The sequence below is a fragment of the Thamnophis elegans genome, chromosome 16 (genome assembly GCF_009769535.1).
Source record: "Thamnophis elegans isolate rThaEle1 chromosome 16, rThaEle1.pri, whole genome shotgun sequence".
NCBI lineage: Eukaryota > Metazoa > Chordata > Lepidosauria > Squamata > Colubridae > Thamnophis > Thamnophis elegans.
Window position 1 is genome coordinate 17,517,680 of NC_045556.1, and position 22,775 is coordinate 17,540,454.

A 22,775-nucleotide genomic window follows, 5' to 3' on the forward strand; every position below is an offset into this window, starting at 1 on the left:
GTACCTTCTTCCCCAATGACTTCTTCCTTTCTGCTTCTGCAGTCGACATGATGAGCTGTTCCAGTCAATCTCCCTTCTGAGAAGGCTGCCTGCTGAGTTGGTGGCATTACTGTACCATTTGGGTCTTGTATTATAGAATAGAATTCTTTATTGGCCAAGTGTAATTGAACACACAAGGAATTTGTCTCCGGTACATAAGCTCATATTACATACGAGCAACAAGTGATGGGTCATTGATCATAAATCAATTATCATCGAGAAGTTGTGCGTTTCCAGAAGATGGGTAGGCCTCATCAACAATGCCATTGTTTTATTCGAGGGAGAAAGGCAGAGATAGAAGGCCTGCCTCAGTATTCTGGAAGTACCGTTTTACAAGATGCACCTTCTTTAGCTCCATGTTTTTCTTTGTACAACACCTGAGCTAAGGAATTGTTGAAACATTATGTTGGGTTTAGGTCCAGCTGCCAGATGAGAACTCTCCCATCCTTAAACTTATCCTGATACCTTTCTATTTTGAATACACCATAATGGGTGTAACCCCGTTCTTGGGAAGGGGACATATTGTGTGGGTGTGTTTGCTGTGTAGATTGACAACATGCAAGTTTTAGGGAAACCTTTGAAAGTGAGTTCAGTCTGCTCCTAAATTGTGAGCCCTATCTGACCATCACAACACCAGAAGGACATCCAGATATACACAAAGCCTTGTTTTTGTATGTTTCAAGCATGAACATCCATCTGATCATCTGCTAGCTGATATTTTATCTTGTTTGAGTGTGTAGTAAGTTGAACACATACTAAATGTTACACATGTTCATTTTGCCAAGTGAGCAAAGAGATGAGATTCCCCTGCTTCTTTCCTAAAATATTTAAAAGAGTACTTTTATTACTTCTCTTCATGATTTGTTCATCAGTGGACATGATTGTTTTCTCTATTGCCTTGTGTAGTTTGAGAATAATTGGGGTCACTTGGAAAGGGTCCTAGGGGAGACTCTATTCCCACGTTTTCAGATGTCTAGGGAGTCAAGATGGACATCTCTCTCTGTCCACATTTAGCTCAAAAGTACTATTAGCAAACTGTACTATGATTTCACAAAAAGTATAAGTCAGAATGTCCACAGTGCTTGGTTGCCAGGTTTTATCACCACTGACCCTATTTAGATAGCATTTCAGGCAAATTGGATTGGAGTAAAAGTCCTAGATGGTAGGTGGATACCAGGAATAAATGACTGTGAAGAGTGAAGATTGTCTTGCCTTCATAATTCATGCATGCTTGCATAAACCTATGGCACCCATTGCCATTCACTTTGGAACACAATCATCACCTAGCTTTTTCAAGACATTTTTTCCAAATTTCCACCAATTATCTCTTGCAGCTTCGTCCAAGTGTGACAGAAGAAATGCAGTGTGATTTTTTAAATGTTTTTGCCTGAATAACATTTAAGGAACTGGATAAACCATATATGGAAATCTTTGGCTGAATTTATACAATTCAGCAATGAAAACCTGAATTATCACCCTGTTTGCGATGAAGATGAGAACTCATCCTTCACGTGAAGTTTTCCTCAAAAATGCTCATAACCCATGCTAACTACAACTCCTATAAACCCGATTCAATGATGTCACTATAAGAGGAGGGGGATTTTAATCCAAATTAACTGGCCACTATCAAAATGGCATTTCATTTTAGCGTTTCATAAATCAAAATTCTTGAAAACAGTAAAATGTAACAAATAGGGAGGTTTTTCTTACCTAACTGTCATCTTTCATTCTCTTCAACTTATTTCTCTGATTATGATGAGCTCTAAAACCGTTTCCCAGATATCGTTTCTTAAACCTCTAATTATTAACAAAGCACTTTATTTTTTATTATCTTCAGTCAAATTTTGGCTTCTGAGTGAATTCAGCCGATGAAGACCCAAGAGGCTCTGAATGAAAATCTGAATAAAGACAGGGAAAGCATATAACAAACACACTGCCTCCCTTTCAAGCTTATTGCATGTGTGTGGAAATTGTATGGAGTGTTGTGATGTAAATATTGTAAATTATTTATTGATTTTAAAAAAAAGCAAATAAATTTCTTTTTCTTCCCAATAACACAGTCCTGATTTTCTGTTGATGCAATCTTTAGGATGAAAAAAATGGTATAAACCAGATCATTTTTGTTGTGTTTGTTGAATTGGCTAGTTCACTGTAAAACCCAGCTCACCTTGCTGCCAAAATAATTACCAAATTCAGAAAAACAAAGATCAATTAAAAAAATTAAAAATGTCATCACCTTTCAGTAAAAATAGATTTGTGATGGGGAGGAATATCTTAGGTCATACGTACCATTTGGCCACATTTCAAATTTCTGCATTGAGGTCTTTTTCAAACTACTGGGATACTTTTCAGAGAAGAGATCAAAAAGAAAAAATAAATCCAGAAAATGTCAAACAATATGAAAAAAGGAGGTGAATATGAAAAGAACGAATGACTGAGGAAGATTTTGTTTTCACTATCTAGAATCAGGCTTTTAAGCTGAAGTAATAAAAGACTTCTATATTTTCAAAACAAGAAAACCGTTAAGTTATAAATAACCTCAGGGACAACTATTTGGGGGAGGAGAGATAGAGAGATAGAAATTCCAATTTTTGAAAAACGGAACTTTCAATGTACAACAATCCAAAATACTGCAGTTTAACCATAGGAAAATAATAATACATATTTTATAAAGAACATATTTACATTGGAAATCATTTCAACAGTGGCCAATGCCTTTATCACAAATATAACCTCTAGGTTTTCCGGCCACTCCATTTATATTCTGGATTGTTCCTCTGCTCTAAGGGCCTATCCAGAAGTGAGTGATACTGAATGGAAGACCTGATACCAAGCGGAGATTTCTGAGAAGGTGGAGAGCGAGGGTCAGAGAGATGGGAGTGAGGAGGGAGAAGGAGTTGCTTGTAATCAGCAGATTTGTCTGGGTGGAAAGGCCTGTAATGGTCAGATGGTCCTTGCCCATGATGACTCAAGGGCGGTCTATAGTCAGCCATCCTCTGATAATCTTCTGGGTAATTCTGGGGCCTGAATTCATCTAACCGTTGCCTCTTGGCTTCATAGCAGTACCTGGAGGGGAAAGAAGAAGTTGTCAAAACATTCAACTCAACAGAAGAGGAAAAAATGACCGTATCTAGATCTTGGGGTGCTTAACTCCCTCTAGTGCCAAAGGCATGGAAGAGAACAGGAATGTCAGCCCAGTTCAGCCGTATCTGGACACTAGAGGAAGGAAAGAAGATGGACAAGAGCAGAGCTGGAGCCCAAGCCTACGGACTTTGTATTGTGGGCCATGATACAACATATGCTTACACAAAGGGGCAGAGATGCCTGCGATGAAGGAACGCAAGATTGTTAAGAAAAAATGAACAGCAACTCTTTCCAGTAGGAAGAGAGGTTGTAAGAGAATCATAGGGTTGGAAGGGACCTTGGAGGTCTTCTAGTCCAACCCCCTGCTCATGGCAGAAGCCTCATGCCATCCCAATCAAAGGGTTGTCCAGCCTATTTTTGAAAGCCTCTACCGATTGAGCACCCACAAGCCCAGCTGGCAAGCTATTTGGCTGCCTAATTGCTTTTGCTGTCAGGAAACTCTCCTTATTTCTAGGTTGGATCTCTTTTTAAGGAGCTCCTACTTCTCACCCATAGGCCAGGCGTCCCTATCTCCCTCAACCATTCATAATACTCAAATAGCAGTAGACTTATATACCGCTTCATAGGGCTTTCAGCCCTCTCTAAGCGGTTTACAGAGAGTCAGCATATTGCCCCCAACAATCTGGGTCCTCATTTTACCCACCTCGGAAGGATGGAAGGCTGAGTCAACCCTGAGCCGGTGAGATTTGAACTGCTGAACTGCTGATCTAGCAGTAGCCTGCAGTGCTGCATTTAACCACTGCGCCACCTTGGCTCAAAGAGACACAAAATAACCCCATCTGGGCATTTGGGGTGTAGGAGGGCAGGGAGGTCAGGCTTTTAAGGGTCCATTATTAGACCCTACCAACCCTACAGATCTAGGATTCCTTGCTATCTCCGTTCCATGATCTGGCTGACAAACACCATTCCCTGCCTTTGGCATGCTGACTCCTGCAGAAGACCCACCGACCAGCCGAATGGCCTGCTTAGCACCTCACCTGTAGTCCGGTTGTCCGCGGTAATTGCGTTCACTGTTGTATGGATCATAGGGGCGTTTACGGGAGACGTTGCTGGGCTGGTAGTTTCCTGAGCTCTGATACTGTTCTCTGCGCGCCTGGCAATCTGCATAATGGTGTTCCCGGTGCCAGCGGGGCTCGTACGGCTGGTACCGGTTTCGGCCCCAATTGGTATACACATTCCAACTGTAGTTAAACTGGGGATCCCTCTGCCATTCCCTTCGCCCTGCATGAGAAGGAAGGGGGTGAAGCTAGCACTCTTTCACAAAAAAGCCCAAGGATCTTATTCAAATGGACTTTGTTATGTGAACTTCTGCCTTTGTCTACTATTCATTTGATTTTTATTATCTCTTTTTTTTAAGAAAATAAGAAAAAGGAGGAACAGTAACACAAAGTATCCATAGCAGTGTCCAAACAGAGCAGTGGTGGGATACAAACAATTTAACAACTGGTTCTCTGCCCTAATGAACAGCTGGGTAGGCATGTTGGGGGCAATAGGCTGACTCTGTAAGCTGTTAGAGAGGGCTGTAAACAGTGGTGGATTCAAATAATTTAACATCCGGTTCTCTTCCTAATGACCAGCTGGGTAAATGGGGCTTGATGGTCATGTGACTGGGTGGGCGTGGCCAACTCAACATCACTCAGGTCGATGGGTGCTTTTCCTTAGCTGTTATGATGCAATAAGGGTTAACCGGAGAGGCAGTTTCTGTAAGCAGGGCAATTAAGATTAATCTAGAAACAACACCAGAATGTTTCCTTCCTCCCTTCCTTACAGGATTAGCCCTGTAAAGTGGGGAAAAAACCAAAAGGAGATTTCTTCCAACAACCGGTTCTCCGAACTGCTTAGAAAGTTAACAACTGGTTCTCCCAAATACGTGCAAACTGGTTGAATCCCACCATCGATACAGAGATAAATTGGGAGGCTCGTGAACCTTGTACCCCATGTGGTCCCAATAAGGGGACCAAGGATGGTCGTGCATTGCCACCTTCCCCCATCTCAGGGAGCTAGATGGGACATCAGAAGAAGGGAAATCTCACCTGTATGGCCAAAGTCCCTTCTATTTGGCTGGTGGTATTTCATGAATTCATGTCCATGAATCTGTGAAGGCTGGGGAGATGGTTGCTGCAGATTTTGTGAATGCGGGCTTTGGGGGAAAGGAAGCAGTGGAATATCTCGACTGGGCCCAGGAGTTTCTGGACGAAGCCACTTGCCACTCGTTGTCTCTTCCTTCTTCTTCTGTTCCTGCCGAGCAGAAAGACAACATCGTGGGAAAACTCAAAAAGCCAACAGTAACCGTGATTTGGGTCTTATTAAGCAGGAACTGGGGAGGAGGGAGGTTGCTGGAGAATATTGGAGAACCTCTTCTAGAGGAAAGGGTTAAACAAACAAACAGAAAGAAAAGTAAAAGCTTTAAGGCTTTCCACCCTCAACTTCTTCATTTGTGACCAGACTTGTCTTCATCATCAAGGTTTCCTAGGCCAGCCCCTTTTGGCACCCCAGGGACCCCAACAGTTGCATTTGTCAGGCAGCTTGAAGAAAAAGCAATGAAACTCCATCAATGGAGACTGGAGAGCCACTCATCTCACATGGTATAGGGTCTCCTGCTTGAGCAGGGGATTGGACTAGAAGACCTCCAAGGTCCCTTCCAGTTCTACTCTGACTGTTTAATAAAGGGCCAAGTCTGGCAAAAGGATCTGGAGACTCACACACAATTACAGGCCCACCAAGGAGTGTGCCAGAATAGCAATAGCAATAGCAGTTAGACTTATATACCGCTTCATAGGGCTTTCAGCCCTCTCTAAGCGGTTTACAGAGTCAGCATATTGCCCCCAACAACAATCCGGGTCCTCATTTTACCCACTTCAGAAGGATGGAAGGCTGAGTCAACCCTGAGCCGGTGAGATTTGAACAGCCTAACTGCAGAACTGCAGTCAGCTGAAGTAGCCTGCAGTGCTGCATTTAACCACTGCGCCACCTCGGCTCTTGAGAAGACTCAATGTCCCCTGAGCATTGAAAGGCCCACCAATCCTAAAGATAGGATTTCTCCTCCTCTCTTCTACAACCCAACATCTGGCTTTTAGGACAGCAATGACAGAGCCAGGAGCAAAAAGAAAAAAGAAAGAAAGGAAAAGGAAAGAGCACAGTCCCACCTAAAAGTCTCAACAATAATTCCTCCAGTTCCTGAGATTTTCTTTTCTACAGGATGTTCCCTTTCCTTCCTTCTCTTTATTCATATTCGTATCCCTTCCATTCCACTGCACAACACAAACACACACACACACAAACCACTCTCTGTTCTTACCTCCTGTTCCCGGGCTCGCTTTTGGCTAGCCATCTTGTATAACTTGTGTAATTTCTGGGTGTTAAATTCGATAAACTTCGAGACGAATACCCATAGATTCCTGAAAGAAGGTGAAGAGATATTTTAATTTTCTCTCTTTAGGAACTGGAATTCAAGGGGAATTGGATTTAGTTTACTTGTGGCTATGTAGAGATTCTAGTCTGGTTCCTCTTTTAACTCCATCCCCAGATTCTGCCTCTTCTTCCCCTATTCCTCCAAACTCAAAAACACTCCTGACCCTCAAGTCTGACTGCAACATCAGGACAAGAGAGTGAGAGACAGAGAGAGAGACTGAAGATTTGGTCGGCAGGCAAATAACCTTCTCCATATGTCAAGAACATCTGGTTCACTGTGGATTTTCAAACAATCCGCTATGTGGTCTCCTATGTTGAGAAGAGAATTGCGAGTTTGCTCCAGCAGGTCATGGTCTGAAAGTCCACTTTCTGGCTTATCCAGCTGCCTCAAGGAATTTTTTACAGGCCTCATTAGCTTTTTGCACTGTGGAGGACACAAAAAGCAAAGCTCCGCATTAGAGTCGCACATCAGAAGGAAGGAGGAAGAAAGGGAGACCCCCGTGGAGGCCACCTTTTTAGGCTTAGGGCCCATTTGAATTTGGGGGAGGGGATCTGCTGTGGGCACCCTCTCCAAATGAAGCCACAGGAGTCATCCTTGTTCACAAGACAAGTAAACATGCTGCAGAGAGGACAACATTTGCGTGGAAGGTTCATCCTTCTCCTTTTTCGATCCCATACCAGCAAATCTACCATTCTCCTGTTTCAGAAGTAAATTTGTTGGGGTGGGGGTAAAGTAATTTTCTGTTGAGATGAATATGCCAGGGACCGGTGTTTGGCTTGGCAGCATGTCAGCTGTCTTTTCAAAGTGACTGATGACCCTTTTTTTTACCCTTATGACCTTTCCAGCATCCCCATGGTCACGTGATTCCCACTCGGATGCTTGGGCAACTGGTTCCTATTAATGACGGGAGCAGTGTCCTGTGGTCATGTGATCCCCTTTTGCGACCTTCTGTCAAAGGGGAAGCCCAATTCCCTTAACAACCGTGTTGCTAATTTAACAACTGCAGTGATTCACTTAACACCTGTAGCAAGAAAGGTTGTAAAATGGGGGCAAAACTCACTTAGCTAATTTTCCACTTAACAAACATAAAGTCTGGGCTCAGTTGTGGTCGTACTTTTACCTGTTTATTTGTTTCTGACCTGAAGAAAGTCTGAAGTCCTTCTTTGTGTCCTTCCCCATCCCCCCTCCTCCTCCACCACCACCTCCTCCTCCTCCTCCTCCTCCTCTTCTTCTTCTTCTTCTTCTCATTTTTCCAGTTTCCCCCCTTTGATCCCCATTCCCTATTTTTAAATCTTTTGGGATTGGTTTATCTTTCACGGAAATTTTATAAGAGGCAAGCTGATTTCGTAACTAAACAGCCGCTGCCCTCCTGAGTCAAAGGGACATTTTCTGGGGTCAGCAACCAGCCCTCTTGGACATTTCCCCATTGGGTTCCTGGAGAAGACTCACAATGTTGAAGGTTGCCTGGTCCAATTCCTCCTCTTCCACATCTTTGATGAGGACCGGTTTTGCCTCGGCGCCTTTGGGCTGTGAAAAGACAAGAGGAGATAGCATCCCTCATGAAACAGCAAAGGATGGAAAGTCACAGATGTGCCAATAAGGAAATGGAAAAACACCCCCCACCCCCACCCCAAGAAAACCCCAAGGGTGGTGAGAAAGTTGCATTCTGATTCCTGGAATTTCCAGGTGATTCCTTTGCCCCTTCAAACAGGGCTCTCCATGTTTAGGATAATGAAGTACAGGTCAAGATTTACTCTGTCCAGTCATGGTGACTCTAAAGGACGGTGCTTAACCCCAGCATTGTCTGAAAACAATTTCTGTGGTCATGTGGCCACGTATGCCAAAGGCACGTGGAGTGCTGTTATCTGTAGTGGTGCTTATTCATCTACTCACATTTGCATGCTTTCGAACTGCTAGGTGGACAGAGGAGCTGAGGCAAGTAACGGGAGCTCACCCATTATGTGGAACGTGGGTCTCGGACCCAGGCTGTCAGCCGTCCAGCTGACAAACCCAGTGTCTTTAACTGCTGAGCCATCGTGGCTCATTTTTGTGATAATGGGACTTCCTAAACGAATGGAATTGCACAACCCTCTCGTGACTAAAACCGAGAAATATGCATTTCACTTTCTAAAAGAGATGTAATCTTCAGCATTCTTTGATTGTGACTGATTTGGGACATGTATCTATAAATGAATTGTTTTTAGCTTTTTGTCTTTCTATTCTGAATGGCCAGAGATGTAAAATAATAGAGAGAAATACTACCATGTACCTTTTTGCATCCCTCTTTAGCAAGAAGACACCCACCTTTCACTGGCCTGGTGGATAGTTTTGAAAGATAGTTAGCCAACTCTCAAAACTCACTCCAACTTTTTCTTCCTGGACCAGACTGGTAAACAGAATCACTGCAGTTGTTAAGTGAATCATACAAAATCAATAAGCCAATCTGGCTTCCCTCACTGACTTCCCTTGTTGGAAGCTGGATGGAGAGGCAAATGGCTCTCCACCAGTGCTCATGCTTACCTTCTTCTGTCCTTCTACTGACTGGGTTATCTGGAGGCTCTCAAAACTCACTCCAACCTTTTCTTCCTATTTTGTGTGGGCAAAGCTTTTGGATTTTTTAAAAATGTGTCAACCCAACAACTTTCTGAGCTTTGGGATCACTTATACAATGATCACTGAAGAAGGAGAAATCTCCCTGAAAACAAATTTGAAGCTCAGCTGCATGGAAATTTTATCTTCCTATGCAGTCTCCTGATTTCTCAGAACTGGGCAAAACCAAAATAACATTATTTGAAGACAGGAAATATCTAGAATTCGAGGCACTGTTGGGGAGAACTGAGTAATTTGAAGAGCCTAGGAAGCCAGCTAAAGCATCATTCAATACACACGCTCAATGGTAGCCAATTGCAAACTGTGTGCAAGCAAAGTAGTTACAAAGTCTCAATATCGGTTATGATTTTGTTTGTCTTCTTCTGAGATGTTTCTTAGATTTCTCAGTCAACACCAGAATCTGGGGAGTTCCTGATGCTCTTCCACCCAGTTAACCCAATCCAATCCGGCTTAGCTTCCCAGTTCTAACAAGGCCAGACAAAGCATTCACCCTGGCCCAAACACCCAAAGAATGAAGTAAAAGGAAGTTTTACCCATAATATGAAGTTGATTTTAACCAAGGTTAAATTATTCACATAAGCTCACAGTCAAGTTATTAAAACACATATGTGAACCTTGGTTAAAATTAGTAATGGTGTAGCCTCCAAGACAGGTTAACACCAGTAGGTACCTGTTCCATTTCATCCTGTTTTTCTCCCTGTTTTTGGTGTTTGGCTGACTGCTGAGCTTTGAGTTCTTGGATTTTGGCTAACTGCTGAGCTTTGCTTTGTTGGATTTTGGCTAAGCGCTGACCTTTAATTTCTTGGATTTTGGTTAACTGGTGAGGGTTACTTTCTGGGCTTTTGGTTAACAGCTTAGTTTTTCTTTCTTGGATTTTAACTGGCTGCTTAGCTTTGCTTTCTTGGATTTTGGTTAACGGCTGAGCTTTGCTTTCTTGCACTTTGACTGGCTGATTATTAGCTTTGATTTCTTGGCTTTGGGCTAAGCGCTGAGCTTTGATTTCTTGGCTTTTGCTTAACTGCTCAGCTTTGTTTTTTATGGCTTTGGGCTAACTGCTGAGCTTTGAGTTCTTGGATTTTGGCTGTGCTCTGAGCTTTGGTTTCTGGGCTTTTGGTTAACTGCTGAGTTTTGTTTTCTTGGATTTTGGCTGGCTGCTTAGCCTTCTTTTCTTTTCTTTGGGTTAAGGACTGAGCTTGGGTTTCCTGGATTTTGGCTAAGCGCTGAACTTTGATTTCTGGGCTTTTGGTTAATTGCTTAGCTTTGCTTTCTTGGACTTTGAGTGGCTGTTTAGTTTTGCTTTCTTGGATTTTGGTTAACTGCTCAGCTTTGATTTCTGGACTTTTGGTTAACAGCTTAGCTTTGCTAGCTTGGGTTTTGACTGGATGCTTAGCTTTGCTTTCTTGGATTTTGGTTAACGGCTGAGCTTTGCTTTCTTCAATTTTAACTGGCTGCTGAGCTTTGCTTTCTTGGCTTTTGACTAAGGACTGAGCTTTGATTTCTGGGCTTTTGGTTAACTTCTCAGCTTTGCTTTCTTGGCTTTTGACTGGCTGTTGAGCTTTGCGTTCTTGGATTTTGTTTAACTGCTTAGCTTTGCTTTCCTGGGTTTTGTCTAAGGGCTGAGCTTTGCTTTCTTGGATTTTGGGTGAGGGCTGAACTTTGCATTCTTGCTTTTTGACTAATGGCTGAACTTGGATTTCTGGACTTCTGTCTGACTTCTTAATCTTTTTTTCAGGGCTTTGGCCTGGCTGTTTATCCTTATTTCCATGGCTTTGGCCTGGTTGATTATCTTTGATTTCTTTCTTCTCTTTCATCTTCGGGGCATTCTTATTTACCCCATCCTCCTTGGGGAGGGGAGCAAAAAATTAGAATGTATAAGAGTGTTTGAATGTTTATTTTTGAATGTTTATTTTATTTATATGCAGCCCTTTTCCCCCGAAGGGGACTCAGGGCGGCTCACAACTCAAACCAGGGAAGGGGTGATACAGACAAAATTAAAAACGACACAAAACAATGCATAATTTAAAACACATGACAGTCATACCATTCGAGACGGGGGCAACGGTTCTTTAGCCCCAGGCCTGTTGGAACAGCCAGGTTTTAAGGGCTTTGCGGAAGGCCTGGAGGGTGGTGAGGGTTCGAATCTCCATGGGGAGTTCGTTCCACAGGGTCGGAGCAGCCACAGAGAAGGCTCTCCTCCGGGTAGTCGCCAGTCGACACTGGCCGGCGGATGGGATTCGGAGGAGGTCTAATCTGTGGGATCTAATCTGTCTAGTGGAGGTAATTGGCAGCAGGCGGTCTCTCAAGTACCCAGGTCCAATACCATGAAGGGCTTTATAAGTGATGACTAGCGCCTTGAAGCCTATCGGAGACCAATAGGCAGCCAGTGCAGCTCGTGGAGGATAGGTGTTACGTGGGTGAACGAGGTGCACCCACGATCGCTCGTGCGGCTGCATTCTGGACAAGCTGGAGTCGCCGAATGCTCTTCAAGGGCTGCCCCATGTAGAGCACGTTGCAGTAGTCCAGTCTAGGACCTTACTCATAATGAGGGGCGGGGGGATCTATACAGGCAGCCCTCGACTTACAGCTATAATGGGGACCAGACATTTCTGATGCAAAGCAAGGCAGCTGTTAAATGATTCACACCTGATTTAATGGCCGGTTTTTTTGGACCAGGCTTGTAAGCAAAATCACTGCAGTTGTTAAGTGAATCATGAAAAATCAATAAGGGAATTTGACTTCCTTCACTGACTGGGCTTGTTGGAAGCCGGGTGGAGAGGCAGATGGCTCTCATACATCCCTGGGATGCTGTGACAGTCAGAAATATATGCTGGTTGCTAAGCACCAAAATCTTGACCATGTGACCTTGGGGATGCTGCACTGACCATAAGGGCAAGGAAGTAAGTCACTTTTTTTCTGTTGCTGTTGTAACCTCAAATGGTTGCTAAATGAACGGTTATAAGCCGAGGAGTAGAGTACAGATACTCCTCAATTAACAACCCCAATCGAGCCCCAAATTTATAGGAGGAATTTCTTAAACGGGTTTTGCCCCATTTGGCGACTTTTCTTGCCGCAGTGTTTGGTAAGTGAATCCGGCTTCCCCATTGACCTGGCTTCTTGGAAGGTCGCAAAAGGGGGAATCACGTAACCCCGGGACATTGTGACTGTCATAAACAGGAGCCAGTTGTCAAGCAGCGAAATGTAAAACCTCTGACCATCGAGATGCTGTCATGGTCATAGAGTGCACTAAACGGTCATAAGTTCCTTTTTTTCAGTGCTGTTATAACTTCAAACGGTCGCTAAGTGAACTAAGTGTAAGCCGAGGACTACCTGTGCATGTGGTGCTATTTAAAAATAATTAAAAACAAAACAAAATACCCTACTAGTAATCAGTACAATTCTTGGCAGCAGCAAGATCCTTTTCTCAGAGAGAGAGACTAGAGCAGTGTTTCTCAACCTTGGCGACTTTAAGTCCTGTGGACTTCAACTCCCAGAATCCCCCAGCCAGCATAGCTGGCTGGGGAATTCTGGGAATTGAAGTCCATAGGACTTAAAGTCGCCAAGGTTGAGAAACACTGGACTAGAGGAAGGATCCCAGCACGACTCAGCAAATGGCTCCATCAGTCTGGGATTTTTCTGAGCGACAGCCCCTGGCTAAGGTGGCGCTCCCAAAATAGAGAGGAAATGGCAGGCCTTAAATGTTAGTCTGCCATTTTCTCCACCAGGAAATCCCAGTTCCCCCAGTGCTGATGCTTACCTTCTTCTGTCCTGCTACTGACTGATTGTCTGGAGGCTGTGAAGAAGAGGCTTCACTTCCCGGCTCCTCCTTGATTTGGGGCGGGTTGTTTTCTTCCCGGATTCGAGGTTTTACACTTTTGGCCTTGTCCTAGGACAGAAGAACAGCCCATGAGGGCACAAATGATCAAAAACCCTTCCTTGCTGGCCAATTTGGTGGGTCCTATCTTTATTTGTGCAAACCCTTTCCTGTGTAGTGTCGCCCACCTTCCTGCAGTATTTATGGGGCTCTGGAGAGGGACCATCTTTATACTTCAATGGGGTAGTTTTCTCATGGACAGAAATGATGCACCACTTAGCCCTCCTGGACTGATAGCTTCTTTTTTATTTATTTATTTCATCAAGCATGAATTGGATAATAGATAATGTATAAACATGATTATGAATACATGAAATGGATACAAATACAAGGAAATATTAGGACAGGGATGGTAGGCACGCTGGTGTGATTATGCACGCCCCTTAAAGACCTCTTAGGAATGGGCTGAGGTCGACAGTAGACAGTCTAAGGTTAAATTTGGGGGTTGGGGTTGGGGAAGAAACCACAGAGTCAGGTAACGCATTCCAGGCATTGACCACTCTGTTGCAGAAGTTGTATTTTCTGCAGTCGAGTTTGGAGCGGTTTACCATCAGTTTGTATCTATTGTGAGCGTGTGTGGTTGAAGCTGAAGTATTCATTTACAGGTAGGACATTGTAGCAGATAATTTTATGTCAAATGAAATTGGCATGAAGATGGCAAAGTTCTTAGTTGTCTAAGCCCAAAATTTCAAGCCTGGTGTCATAAGGTTGCGAGCAGAGGAGCAGAGGACTCTTCTCGCAAAATATCTCTGGATTCGTTGTATTAATGTCTGATATGCAGTGTGGGTTCCAGACAGATGAGCTGTATTCAAGAATTGGTCTAGCAAAGTTTTGTATGCTCTAGTTTGCAGTTCAATATTACCGGAGAAGAAGCTATGCAATATTAGATTAAGAACTCTTAATGCCTTTTTAGCAATGCTGTTACAATGAGCATTGGCACTTAGATCATTTGAGATGATTACTCCGAGGTCATTGACAGGATGGGGGTTGACTAAGAAGTCATATCGGCCCAGATTGTATTTTGTGTTTTGATTTTTTTTTTGCCAATGTGCAAGAACAGAGCATTTGTTGGTTGGGATTGGAGTGATAATTGTTTGACCATTCTGACACATAGACAAGGTCTTTTTGTAGGGTAGCAGCATTGTTGGTGGTGTTGAATAGTTTTACATCATCAGCAAAGGGAACGCAGTTGCTTATGATATGATTGCAAAGGTCATTTATGTAAAGTATAAAGAGTGTGGGTTTTAGAACACTACCTTGGGGGCTCCACTGTTAACAGGTGCATGGTTTGGTAAGGCATTTCCTATTTTGACTAGTTGCCTGTTTGATAGGTATCCACTTATGCGGGGAACTAGAGATGCCAGAAGATTTTTGTTTTAGAAGTAGTTTGTCGTGTACCACTGAATCAAAGGCTTTACAGAAGTCTATATAAATTGTGTCTATTGCTTTATCCTGGTCGAGTTGTGAAGTCGATATGTTTTTGCAGTGTAAAAGTTGCAGATTGCAGGACAGTTTTTTTTTCTGAAGCCAAACTGCTTGTTAGAGAGTAGGTTGTTTGTCCCTAAGTAGAGGGTAAGTAGAGGGTAATGGATTGGTTTATGATTGATTCCATGACTTTGCAGGTGATGCAACATAATGAGATTGGTCTATAATTTTCAACTAGGCTGGGGTCACCCGTTTTGAAACTAGGGGTGACCTTCGCTAGTGACCATAAGTTAGGCAAGGAGATGCTATGGTGGTTGAGAGCTTTTTAAAAAGTAGGCACATAATCCATCAGGGCCAATAGATAAAGATGGCTTAGGGTTATGTAGTGCCTTTTCAACAGCATCTTCTGTAAAATCGACATTAATTGGTTGTGGTACGATTGGGAAATGTGGGGCATGAGCCATTGTTGTTTACAAAGACTGAACTGAAGAATGTGTTTAAGAGGTTGGCCTTAACAGTTTCATCATTACAGTCCTTCCCATTTGGCCCTTTTAGTGATGGGATGGATCTTTTAAGTTTATTGTTTAAAAAAATATAGAAGGCATGGGTGGATTTTGTGCGTAGTAGGTTTCATAACTAATGCATTCTGCCTTTATCTATTGGCATAAGGTTTTGTGGTGACTTTTGAAGTTAGTTACATATCCAGTTTTGTTTTTGCGCCAATGAAGGTTTTTTTTTTTTTTTGACTGAAGCTTCCTTATTGTTATTGGTAATTTGTTTTTCCTAGTTTTGGTGGTTTTTAGTGGTACATATAGATTATTCTTTTGACTTTGTGCAAAAAAATAGTCTTCGGCAGTGTTGCAGCCAGTGAACAGACTTTGCCAATCAAGGGATGAAAGGTCATCGGTTATGAGAGATCATAGTTGGCTTTTCTAAAGTTATACTTTGGGATTCTGAATTATGATCATCTTTTTAAGGACGTAAATTGAGACAAAAGTCAATCATGTTGGTCACTCTTGGAAAAGGGTTCATATATTTGTAGACCGTAGATTGAGTTTAAACTATTGCAGAGGATGAGACCCTAAGCAGTTTTTGAGTCTAGTGTTGTTTTTAACTAGTTGGTCCAATCCCAGATTTGTAACGGCATTGTATATGGTTGTATGTATTAGTTCTGTTGTACATTCGTCTCAGGAAGAGCAGGCTCAGGGGTGGGTTTCAACCGGTTCGCGGCGGTCCCCGCGAACCGGTTGGTTGGCGAACCCGGAAGTAAGTAACTTCCGGGAACAGCGAGGGGCCCCACCCGCCCGCCCGTGCTCCTTACCGGTCTTTGAAGGCTTATGCGCTTCCACGCAGGCGCATGGCACATACAGCGCCTGCGCAATTCTCCATGAGCAGCTGGATGGCACATACAGCGCCTGCGCAAGTCTCCGTGAGCAGTTGGAGCATCGCGCAGGTGCTAAGACGCATGCGTGAACTGCGCACGTGCATGAGGACGCCGCCGGCCCCGTTCCAACCGAACCGGTTGGAACGGGATTAGCAACCCACCCCTGAGCAGGCTCCTGTGTGATTTGAATATTTTTTAGATTTAGGGATTTTTTTTATAGACGATAGCAACACTAGCCCCTCTAAGGATTTCACGATTGGACCAGCAAACATGATAGTCTCTTACTGTAGTAATAGAGCACAGGAGGGATGAATTCAGCCACGTCTCACAGAGAAATATAATGTATGTAGCCATATTTAGTATCTAATATTCCCAGGGAGTAGAGGGCAGTATTGACAATTGGGGCCTTTGCATGGATTCGATTTATGCACTAATTGTGCCTGTTCGTGGACAGGGAAGCCCCCTTCATGGTCACTCAAGTTCTAGTTGCTTCCCATTTGGACTGTTGCAATGCACTCCACAGTGGGCTACCCTTGAAGGCAAGCAGAAACTTCAGATGATCCATAAAGAAGCAGCATCCACAGCTTTGCACACCTCGTGATTCATTCATACTATACCAAAGCTGCACTAGTTTCATGTGTCTTTCTGGGGTGCAATTCAAGTTTCTGCTTATCACCCTGCTCTGTGTGTGTGTGTGTGTGTGTGTGTGTGTGTGTGTGTGTGTGTGTACTAAGATTGTGTACCTTAAACTGTGAAGGCAGATCATCGGTTGCACTTGTGGATGGTTCATTCTCTTGTGTCTCAGCCAGGCATAGAATTTCCTCAATGTCCAATTCCTAGAGGTGGGGGCAAGAGTGCAACCAGACGCACACCAATTTGATATATTTAATATTGTCCTTCTAAAGTTCTGATACGGAAATGAATTGGATTGATTTAAATCTCTGCCTATTTCAAATGACATCCCAAGGAGAATTAAGGAAGCTTTTATCCCTGGTGCAGCCAAGATGAGGTGCTGAAATCTTTCTTGGATCTGTCCCTAGTTCAATAACTGATCTGACCTTTTAAAGGATCGGGAAGGGAGAGGTATCAAGGACCAATATGGTGAAAACCGAAACCTACTGGCTTCTAACACCTTACAACCAAAGTAGAAGTTATCCCGTCGGGATTATTTACCTTTGGGGAAGTAGATGTCGCGTTTTCAGCCATGTCTACCTTTAAATTAGCTTCCTAATATCTAATACCACCCCCACCCCCACTGCCACCCAACCCCAAATTCCCTCTATCTATATTATTTAACTGCCAACTATTCAAAAAAACAATGAAACAAATAACCAGAATTTTCTTTGCCAACCTATCCAAACAGAAAGGCAAGATTTGAAAACCTGGAATTCTGAACTGGACCAACTGACAAAGAGCCACAGGTAAAGTATTCTAACTGACAAACTGTCAACTGACAAAAAGCCACACATTACTCCACACATTGGCCAAATTCAAACTGCTCAATTCCCACAATCCTTAGTAATAACTGACACTTCACTGGTGGGGGGGCTACTCAAGTGGACCAATAGGAAGCCCCCTCCCCTAACTGCCTTCATCCCAGTGTTCCAAGTTCGAAATCCCATTGCTCAGTGCGGTTAGAGTCAACTGACATGGCAGACAGCCAATCTGGTCTACGCTTCAGATGTTGGCCTAGAAACCAGCAGACTGGATTTCTAGTCCCGTTTTAGGCACGAGAGCCGGCTGGATGACTTGGGGCCAGTCACTCTTTCTCAGCTCATCCAACCTCACAGGGTTGTTGTGGGAAAAACAGGAGGAATATTAAGTACGTTCACTGCCTGGAGCTAAGTATAAAAGTAACAATGGCAGGATGTCCACTCCTTTTCTGGTACTAAGAAATAAGATAGGGAACTAGGCCAGTATTACTCCAGTCCGTGCTACTCTAGGTGCAAACCTTCTGGTTGACATAATCTTCATAATTTTCATTTGGGAAAACAAACCATGCCAATCCATAGGAGACCTGGAACATCTTTTCCAGTGGTGTCGGTTTTTCAGACTACAGTTGCACCTTCTTCCCCAATGACTTCTTCCTTCCTGCTTCTGCAATGGACATGATGAGCTGTTCCGGTCAGTCCCCTTGCTGAGAAGGCTGCCTGCTGAGTTGGTGGCATTCAGGTCTTTTATTATAGAACAGAATTCTTTATTGGCCAAGTGTGATTGAACACACAAGGCATTTGTCTCCGGTGCATAAGCTGGCATTACATACAAACAACATGTGATGGGTCATAGACCATAAATCAATTAATGTCAGGAAGCTGTGCATTCTACCGCTGGTAACTTGTGCTGGATTTGATAGGGCACTCCCTATTTTGACTACTTGTTGCCTGTTTGATAGGAATGCGGCTATCCATTTTGTAAGAATCCAGAAATGCTGTAAGAACTTAGTTTTAACAGTAATTTGGTGTGTACCACTGAATCAACGGCTTTGCAGAAGTCTATGTAAATTGCGTCTATTGCATTTCCCTGGTCAAGGTGTGTGGTCCAAATGTTGCAAATTACAGGACAATTTTTTTCTGAATCCAAATTGGTTTACCTCACAACCCATGCTAACTACAACTCCTATAATCCCCAACCAATGATGTCACTACAAGAGAAGGGGAATTTTAATGCAAATTAACTGGCCATTATCAAAATGGCATTTTATTTTAGCATTTCATAAATCAAATTCTTGAAAACAGTAAAATTTAACAAAGTGGGAGGTTTCTCTTAACCAATTGTCATCCCTCATCCCCCTCACCCTATTTCTCTGATTATGGTGAGCTCTAAAACCATTTCCCAGGTGTTGGGATATTATTTCTTAAATCTCAAATTATTAACAAAGCACTTATTTTCTATTATCTTCAGTCAAATTTTGGCGTCTGAGTGAATTCAGCCTATGAAGACCCAAGATGCTCCAAATGAAAATCTGAACAAAGACAGGGAAAGCAGAAAATGTCACGCAATATGAAAAAGAAGGTGAAAAAGAAGAACAATGACTGAGGAAGATTTTGTCTTCACTATCTAGAATCAGGTTTTAAGCTAAGGTAATAAAAGTCTTCAATATTTCAAAACAAGAAAACCATCAAGTTAAATGACCTCAGGGACAACTATTGAAAAAAAAAAAAGACAGAAATTCCATTTTTTGAAAAACTCAACTTTTAATGTACAACAATCCGAAGTATATGAGCTCAACCATAGAAAAATTTTATACATATATTATAAACAACATATTTACATCAGAAATCATTTTTCTGATGTATAACTTAAAAATATAACTTAAAATTAATTACTGCATTTAGTCACAGGGATGTCATTTCCCTTTAAGTCGCTGACTTCACAAAATTTGGGGCTAAAATTCAGTCCCCTTGGTGGATCCAGTTCTTCTGACCCACTTCCAATTCTTACAGCCCAAAGCTCTACAGCACTGTATTCAGGCTTTCTGGTTCCAGCATTGATGGCCCTGTAACTGGTGTTTCCTCGGGCCAGTCTAGCTCTTTCCGTTTGCATCTGTTTCTGGGCCTCTAGGTTTTCCGGCCACTCCAGTTATACTCTGGATTGTTCTTCTGCTCCAAGGGCCTATCCAGAGGTGACCAATGCTCAATGGAAGACGACACCAAGCAGAGATTTCTGAGGAACTGAAAAGTGAGGTCAGGGACCTGGGAGTGAGGAGGGGGAAGGAGTTCTTCTTTTGCACAAGATGTTCCCTTTCCTTCCTTCTCTTTATTCATATTTGTATACGTTCCATTCTACTGCACAGCACCACAATACACACACACACTTCTGTTCTTACCTCCTGTTCCTAGGCTCCCTTTTTGCTAGCTATCTTGTATAACTTGTGTAATTTCTTGGCGTTAAATACAGTAACGTGGAGACAAATACCCATAGATTCCTGAATGGAGGTGAACAGATATTTTAATTTTTCTCTTTTTAGGAGCTGGGCCAAAAGCATGAGCTTTTTATGCTGGAGGAAAAATATACCCCAAACAAGCAGTGATGGAGAGATGTTTTCTTCTGGGGCCCCCAAATCCCCTTTTACACCCCCTCTGCTGCTAAAATGTCTTGCTTCAAACTTGAGTCATGAAGACTCCCAAGATAAAGTCTGTAGATTTTGATCTAAGCATGGCATGACCCAGTCTGCTGCTTCTCTCTTCCTGGAACATTTGTTCTTTGGTTTTCTAGGAGTTTGGACAAAAATGTGGATTTTTCTTTTAAAAAAATACTTTTTCCACAAAGAGGAATTCAACACAACTCAACGCAACTCAACTCAACACAGGCAAATCACCGTCTCCATACTTCCTGCTCAGTGAGGATTTTAAACATTCTTCAATGTGGTCTCCTATGTGGAGCAGGCAACTCCGCATGCCCTCCAGCTGATCTTCTCTGTCATCATTTCTGTTGTATCCAGGTGCTTCAGTGACTTTTGTACTGGCCCCATCAGTTCTTGGCACTTGGAGGACACAAAAGAAAAGCTTTGCATTAGTCATACATCAGAAGGATGCCAGAAGAAAGGGAGACCCCAACGGAGGCTACCTTTTGAGGCTTGGGGCCCTCTTGGACATTTCCCCGTTGGGTTCCTAGAGAAGACTCACAATGTTCTCCTCCTCCTCCAGGTACTCCTGCTCCCAGTCTTCTCCCGTGGGGCATACAGGAGTCGTGGAAAGACAAGAGGAGATAGCATCCCTCATAAAACAGCAAATTACTCCTGGTCCAAATACTCCTTTTTCCCAATCTTTGACAGGCCCACCTCCTGCCATAGTGTGTACAGGATGCTGACAGGACCCTGGTTAGGCCTTGGCATCTATAGGCTGTGAAAAGATTTTTCCCCATTTTTAAACATTTAGCAATATGGTCTCCTACCTTAAGCAAGCAACCCGAGGTTTCCCTCCACTGGTTTCTTCAAATGTCATTTCTGATTTGTCCATGTGCTTCAGTGATTTTCTTTATGGTTGTTGTCTTACCTGGCTTCTTCAGTGCCTTTTTAAGGGTGCCATCAACTTTTTGCACTGTGGGGGACAGATAAAGCAAAAAGGAAAGAAAAGAGAGGGCATTGGAGAGAGAAGGGGGAGATAGAAGAGAAAGGGAAATTGAAGATTAGCTGGGCAGGCAAATACCCTTTTCACATATTTCCAGGTCAGTGTAGATTTTTAAGCAATCCTCTATATGGTCACCTATAGCAGGAGGTAATTCTCGGTTTGCAGCAGCTGCCCTTCCTCTGTCATGGCTTCTGGGTTGTCCAGGTGCTTGAGGCATTTTGCACTCTCCACATCAGCTTTTTGCCCTGTGGGGGACAGAAAAAGCAAAGTTCCTCATTAGGAATCGCACGTCAGAAGGACGGCAGAGGCCACCTTTTGAGTCTAGGGGCCCATTTGAATTGGGGGAGGGGATCTGCTGTGGGCACCCCCTCACCTGCAGCACGCTCGAGTCTGGTTGTCTGCTGTAATTGTGTTCCCTGTTGTACTGATCATAGGTGAGTTTATCAGAGAGGATACTGAGCTAGATAGTTTCCTGAGTTTTCTGAGCTCCGATATTGTGCCTCCGTGTGCCTGGCAATCCGCATACCGGTGATCCCTGCGCCATATTGTATGGCTGGTACAGGGTTTTGCTCCAATTGAATGGCATTGAATTTGGGATTCTTCTACCATTTGGTTTGTCCTGCATGATAAGGAAGGGAAAGAAGCTAGCACTCTTTCACTAGAAGACCAAAGATCTCATCCAGAGTCTCCTGCCTGCAGGAATCCTCGGATCTAGCTTGCTTACACGTAACCGCTTGGCTCTAGTAAATACCTGCCTTTTACCAAATGCAACTCAACAGTAAATGGGGACGAGACTCTTTCTTTCCTAAATGCCCAAGCTGGGACAGGCTTGGTAAATCTCTCACCCGTTATGGCTGAAATGCTTCCATGCTGGTGGTATCCCTGAATCTGGGAAGGGTGGGGGAGATGCTGCTGGAGATTTTGACCATAAGGGTTATGGGAGGCAGGAGACTTCGGAGTATCTCAACTGGGCCCAGGAGTTTCTGGATGGAGCCGCTTGCCATATGTTGCCTCTTCCTTCTTCTGTTCCTGCTGAGCAGAAAGGACACATCATCAGAAAACTCCAAGGTAGAAGACCTCCAAGATCCCCCATCAGCTCTACTCTGACTGATTAAAAAAGGGCCAAGTCCGGCAAAAGGAGCAGGAGGTCCACAGAGAATTACAGGCCACCAAGGAGTGTGCCAGAAGACTCAATGTCCCCCTTGAGCGTTTGAAGGCTACCAATCCTAAAGATAGGATTTTTCAACCTCCTCTTCTACAAACCAACATCTGGCTCTTAGGACAGCCATGACAGAGCCAGGAGCAAAAGAAAGAAAGAAAAGAAAGAAAGAAGAAGGAAAGAAAGAAGAAAGAAAGAAAGGAAGGAAGGAAGGAAAGGAAGGAAGGAAGGAAGGAAGGAAGAGCACAGTCCCACCTAAAACTCTACTGCATTCTACTACCCAACACAAACATACACTCACATCCTCTGTTCTTACCTGCTGTCTTAGGCTCGCTTTTGGCTGGCCATCGGTATAAGGCCTTTAAGGTCCCAGCGTTAAAATGCTAAATCTGGACACAAATGCCCATAGATTCCTGAAAGAAGATGAGGGAAATATTTTAATTTTCTCTTTTAGGAAATGGGCCAAAGAGAGAGAGAGAGAGCGGAGATAGAAAGGGAAAGAAGAAGAGGAGAGAGAGATTGGAGAGGAGAGGGGGAGATAGAAGAGAAAGGGAAAGAAGAGCGAGATTGGAGAGAGAAAGGGGGGAGATAGAAGAGGAAAGGGAAAGGAGAGAGAGAGGGAGGGAGGGATAGAGAGAGAGAGAGAGAGATTGAATATTAGG

General features: G+C 43.4%; 1 protein-coding gene and 1 long non-coding RNA gene across 3 annotated transcripts; both read right to left on the minus strand.

Moving 5' to 3' along the window:
- Positions 1–122: 122 nt before the first annotated feature.
- Positions 123–13,310, minus strand: LOC116519342 (chromodomain-helicase-DNA-binding protein 2-like). 2 transcript variants are annotated; one of them, XM_032233185.1, is made up of 7 exons: positions 12,960–13,310; positions 8,045–8,122; positions 6,840–7,018; positions 6,482–6,581; positions 5,217–5,421; positions 4,161–4,404; positions 123–3,105 (listed from the first exon to the last, which is right to left on the minus strand). In XM_032233185.1, the coding sequence occupies exons 3-7, from the start codon at positions 7,004–7,006 to the stop codon at positions 2,775–2,777; spliced, it is 1,047 nt and encodes a 348-aa protein (XP_032089076.1). In that variant the 5' UTR covers positions 7,007–7,018; positions 8,045–8,122; positions 12,960–13,310; the 3' UTR covers positions 123–2,774. The 2 variants fall into 2 exon arrangements, with proteins under 2 accessions (XP_032089076.1, XP_032089075.1); XM_032233184.1 differs by lacking the exon at positions 12,960–13,310 and having other exon boundaries at positions 8,045–8,275.
- A 7,012-nt stretch (positions 13,311–20,322) lies between these two features.
- LOC116518976 lies at positions 20,323–20,568 on the minus strand. The gene is made up of 2 exons (XR_004256605.1): positions 20,452–20,568; positions 20,323–20,368 (listed from the first exon to the last, which is right to left on the minus strand). It is a non-coding gene; the product is annotated as an uncharacterized LOC116518976 (long non-coding RNA).
- Positions 20,569–22,775: the final 2,207 nt, after the last annotated feature.

Bases quoted from the DNA above. Each gene is read 5' to 3' on its own strand.
- LOC116519342 (XM_032233184.1), bottom strand. From the start codon at position 8,149: ATGCTATCTCCTCTTGTCTTTTCACAGCCCAAAGGCGCCGAGGCAAAA. The intron at 5,422-6,481 runs GTAAGAACAGAG...TCTGCTCGGCAG, and splicing joins AGCGAGCCCGGGAACAGGAG to GAACAGAAGAAGAAGGAAGA. The intron at 4,405-5,216 runs GTGAGATTTCCC...CTTCTCATGCAG, and splicing joins AAGGGACTTTGGCCATACAG to GGCGAAGGGAATGGCAGAGG.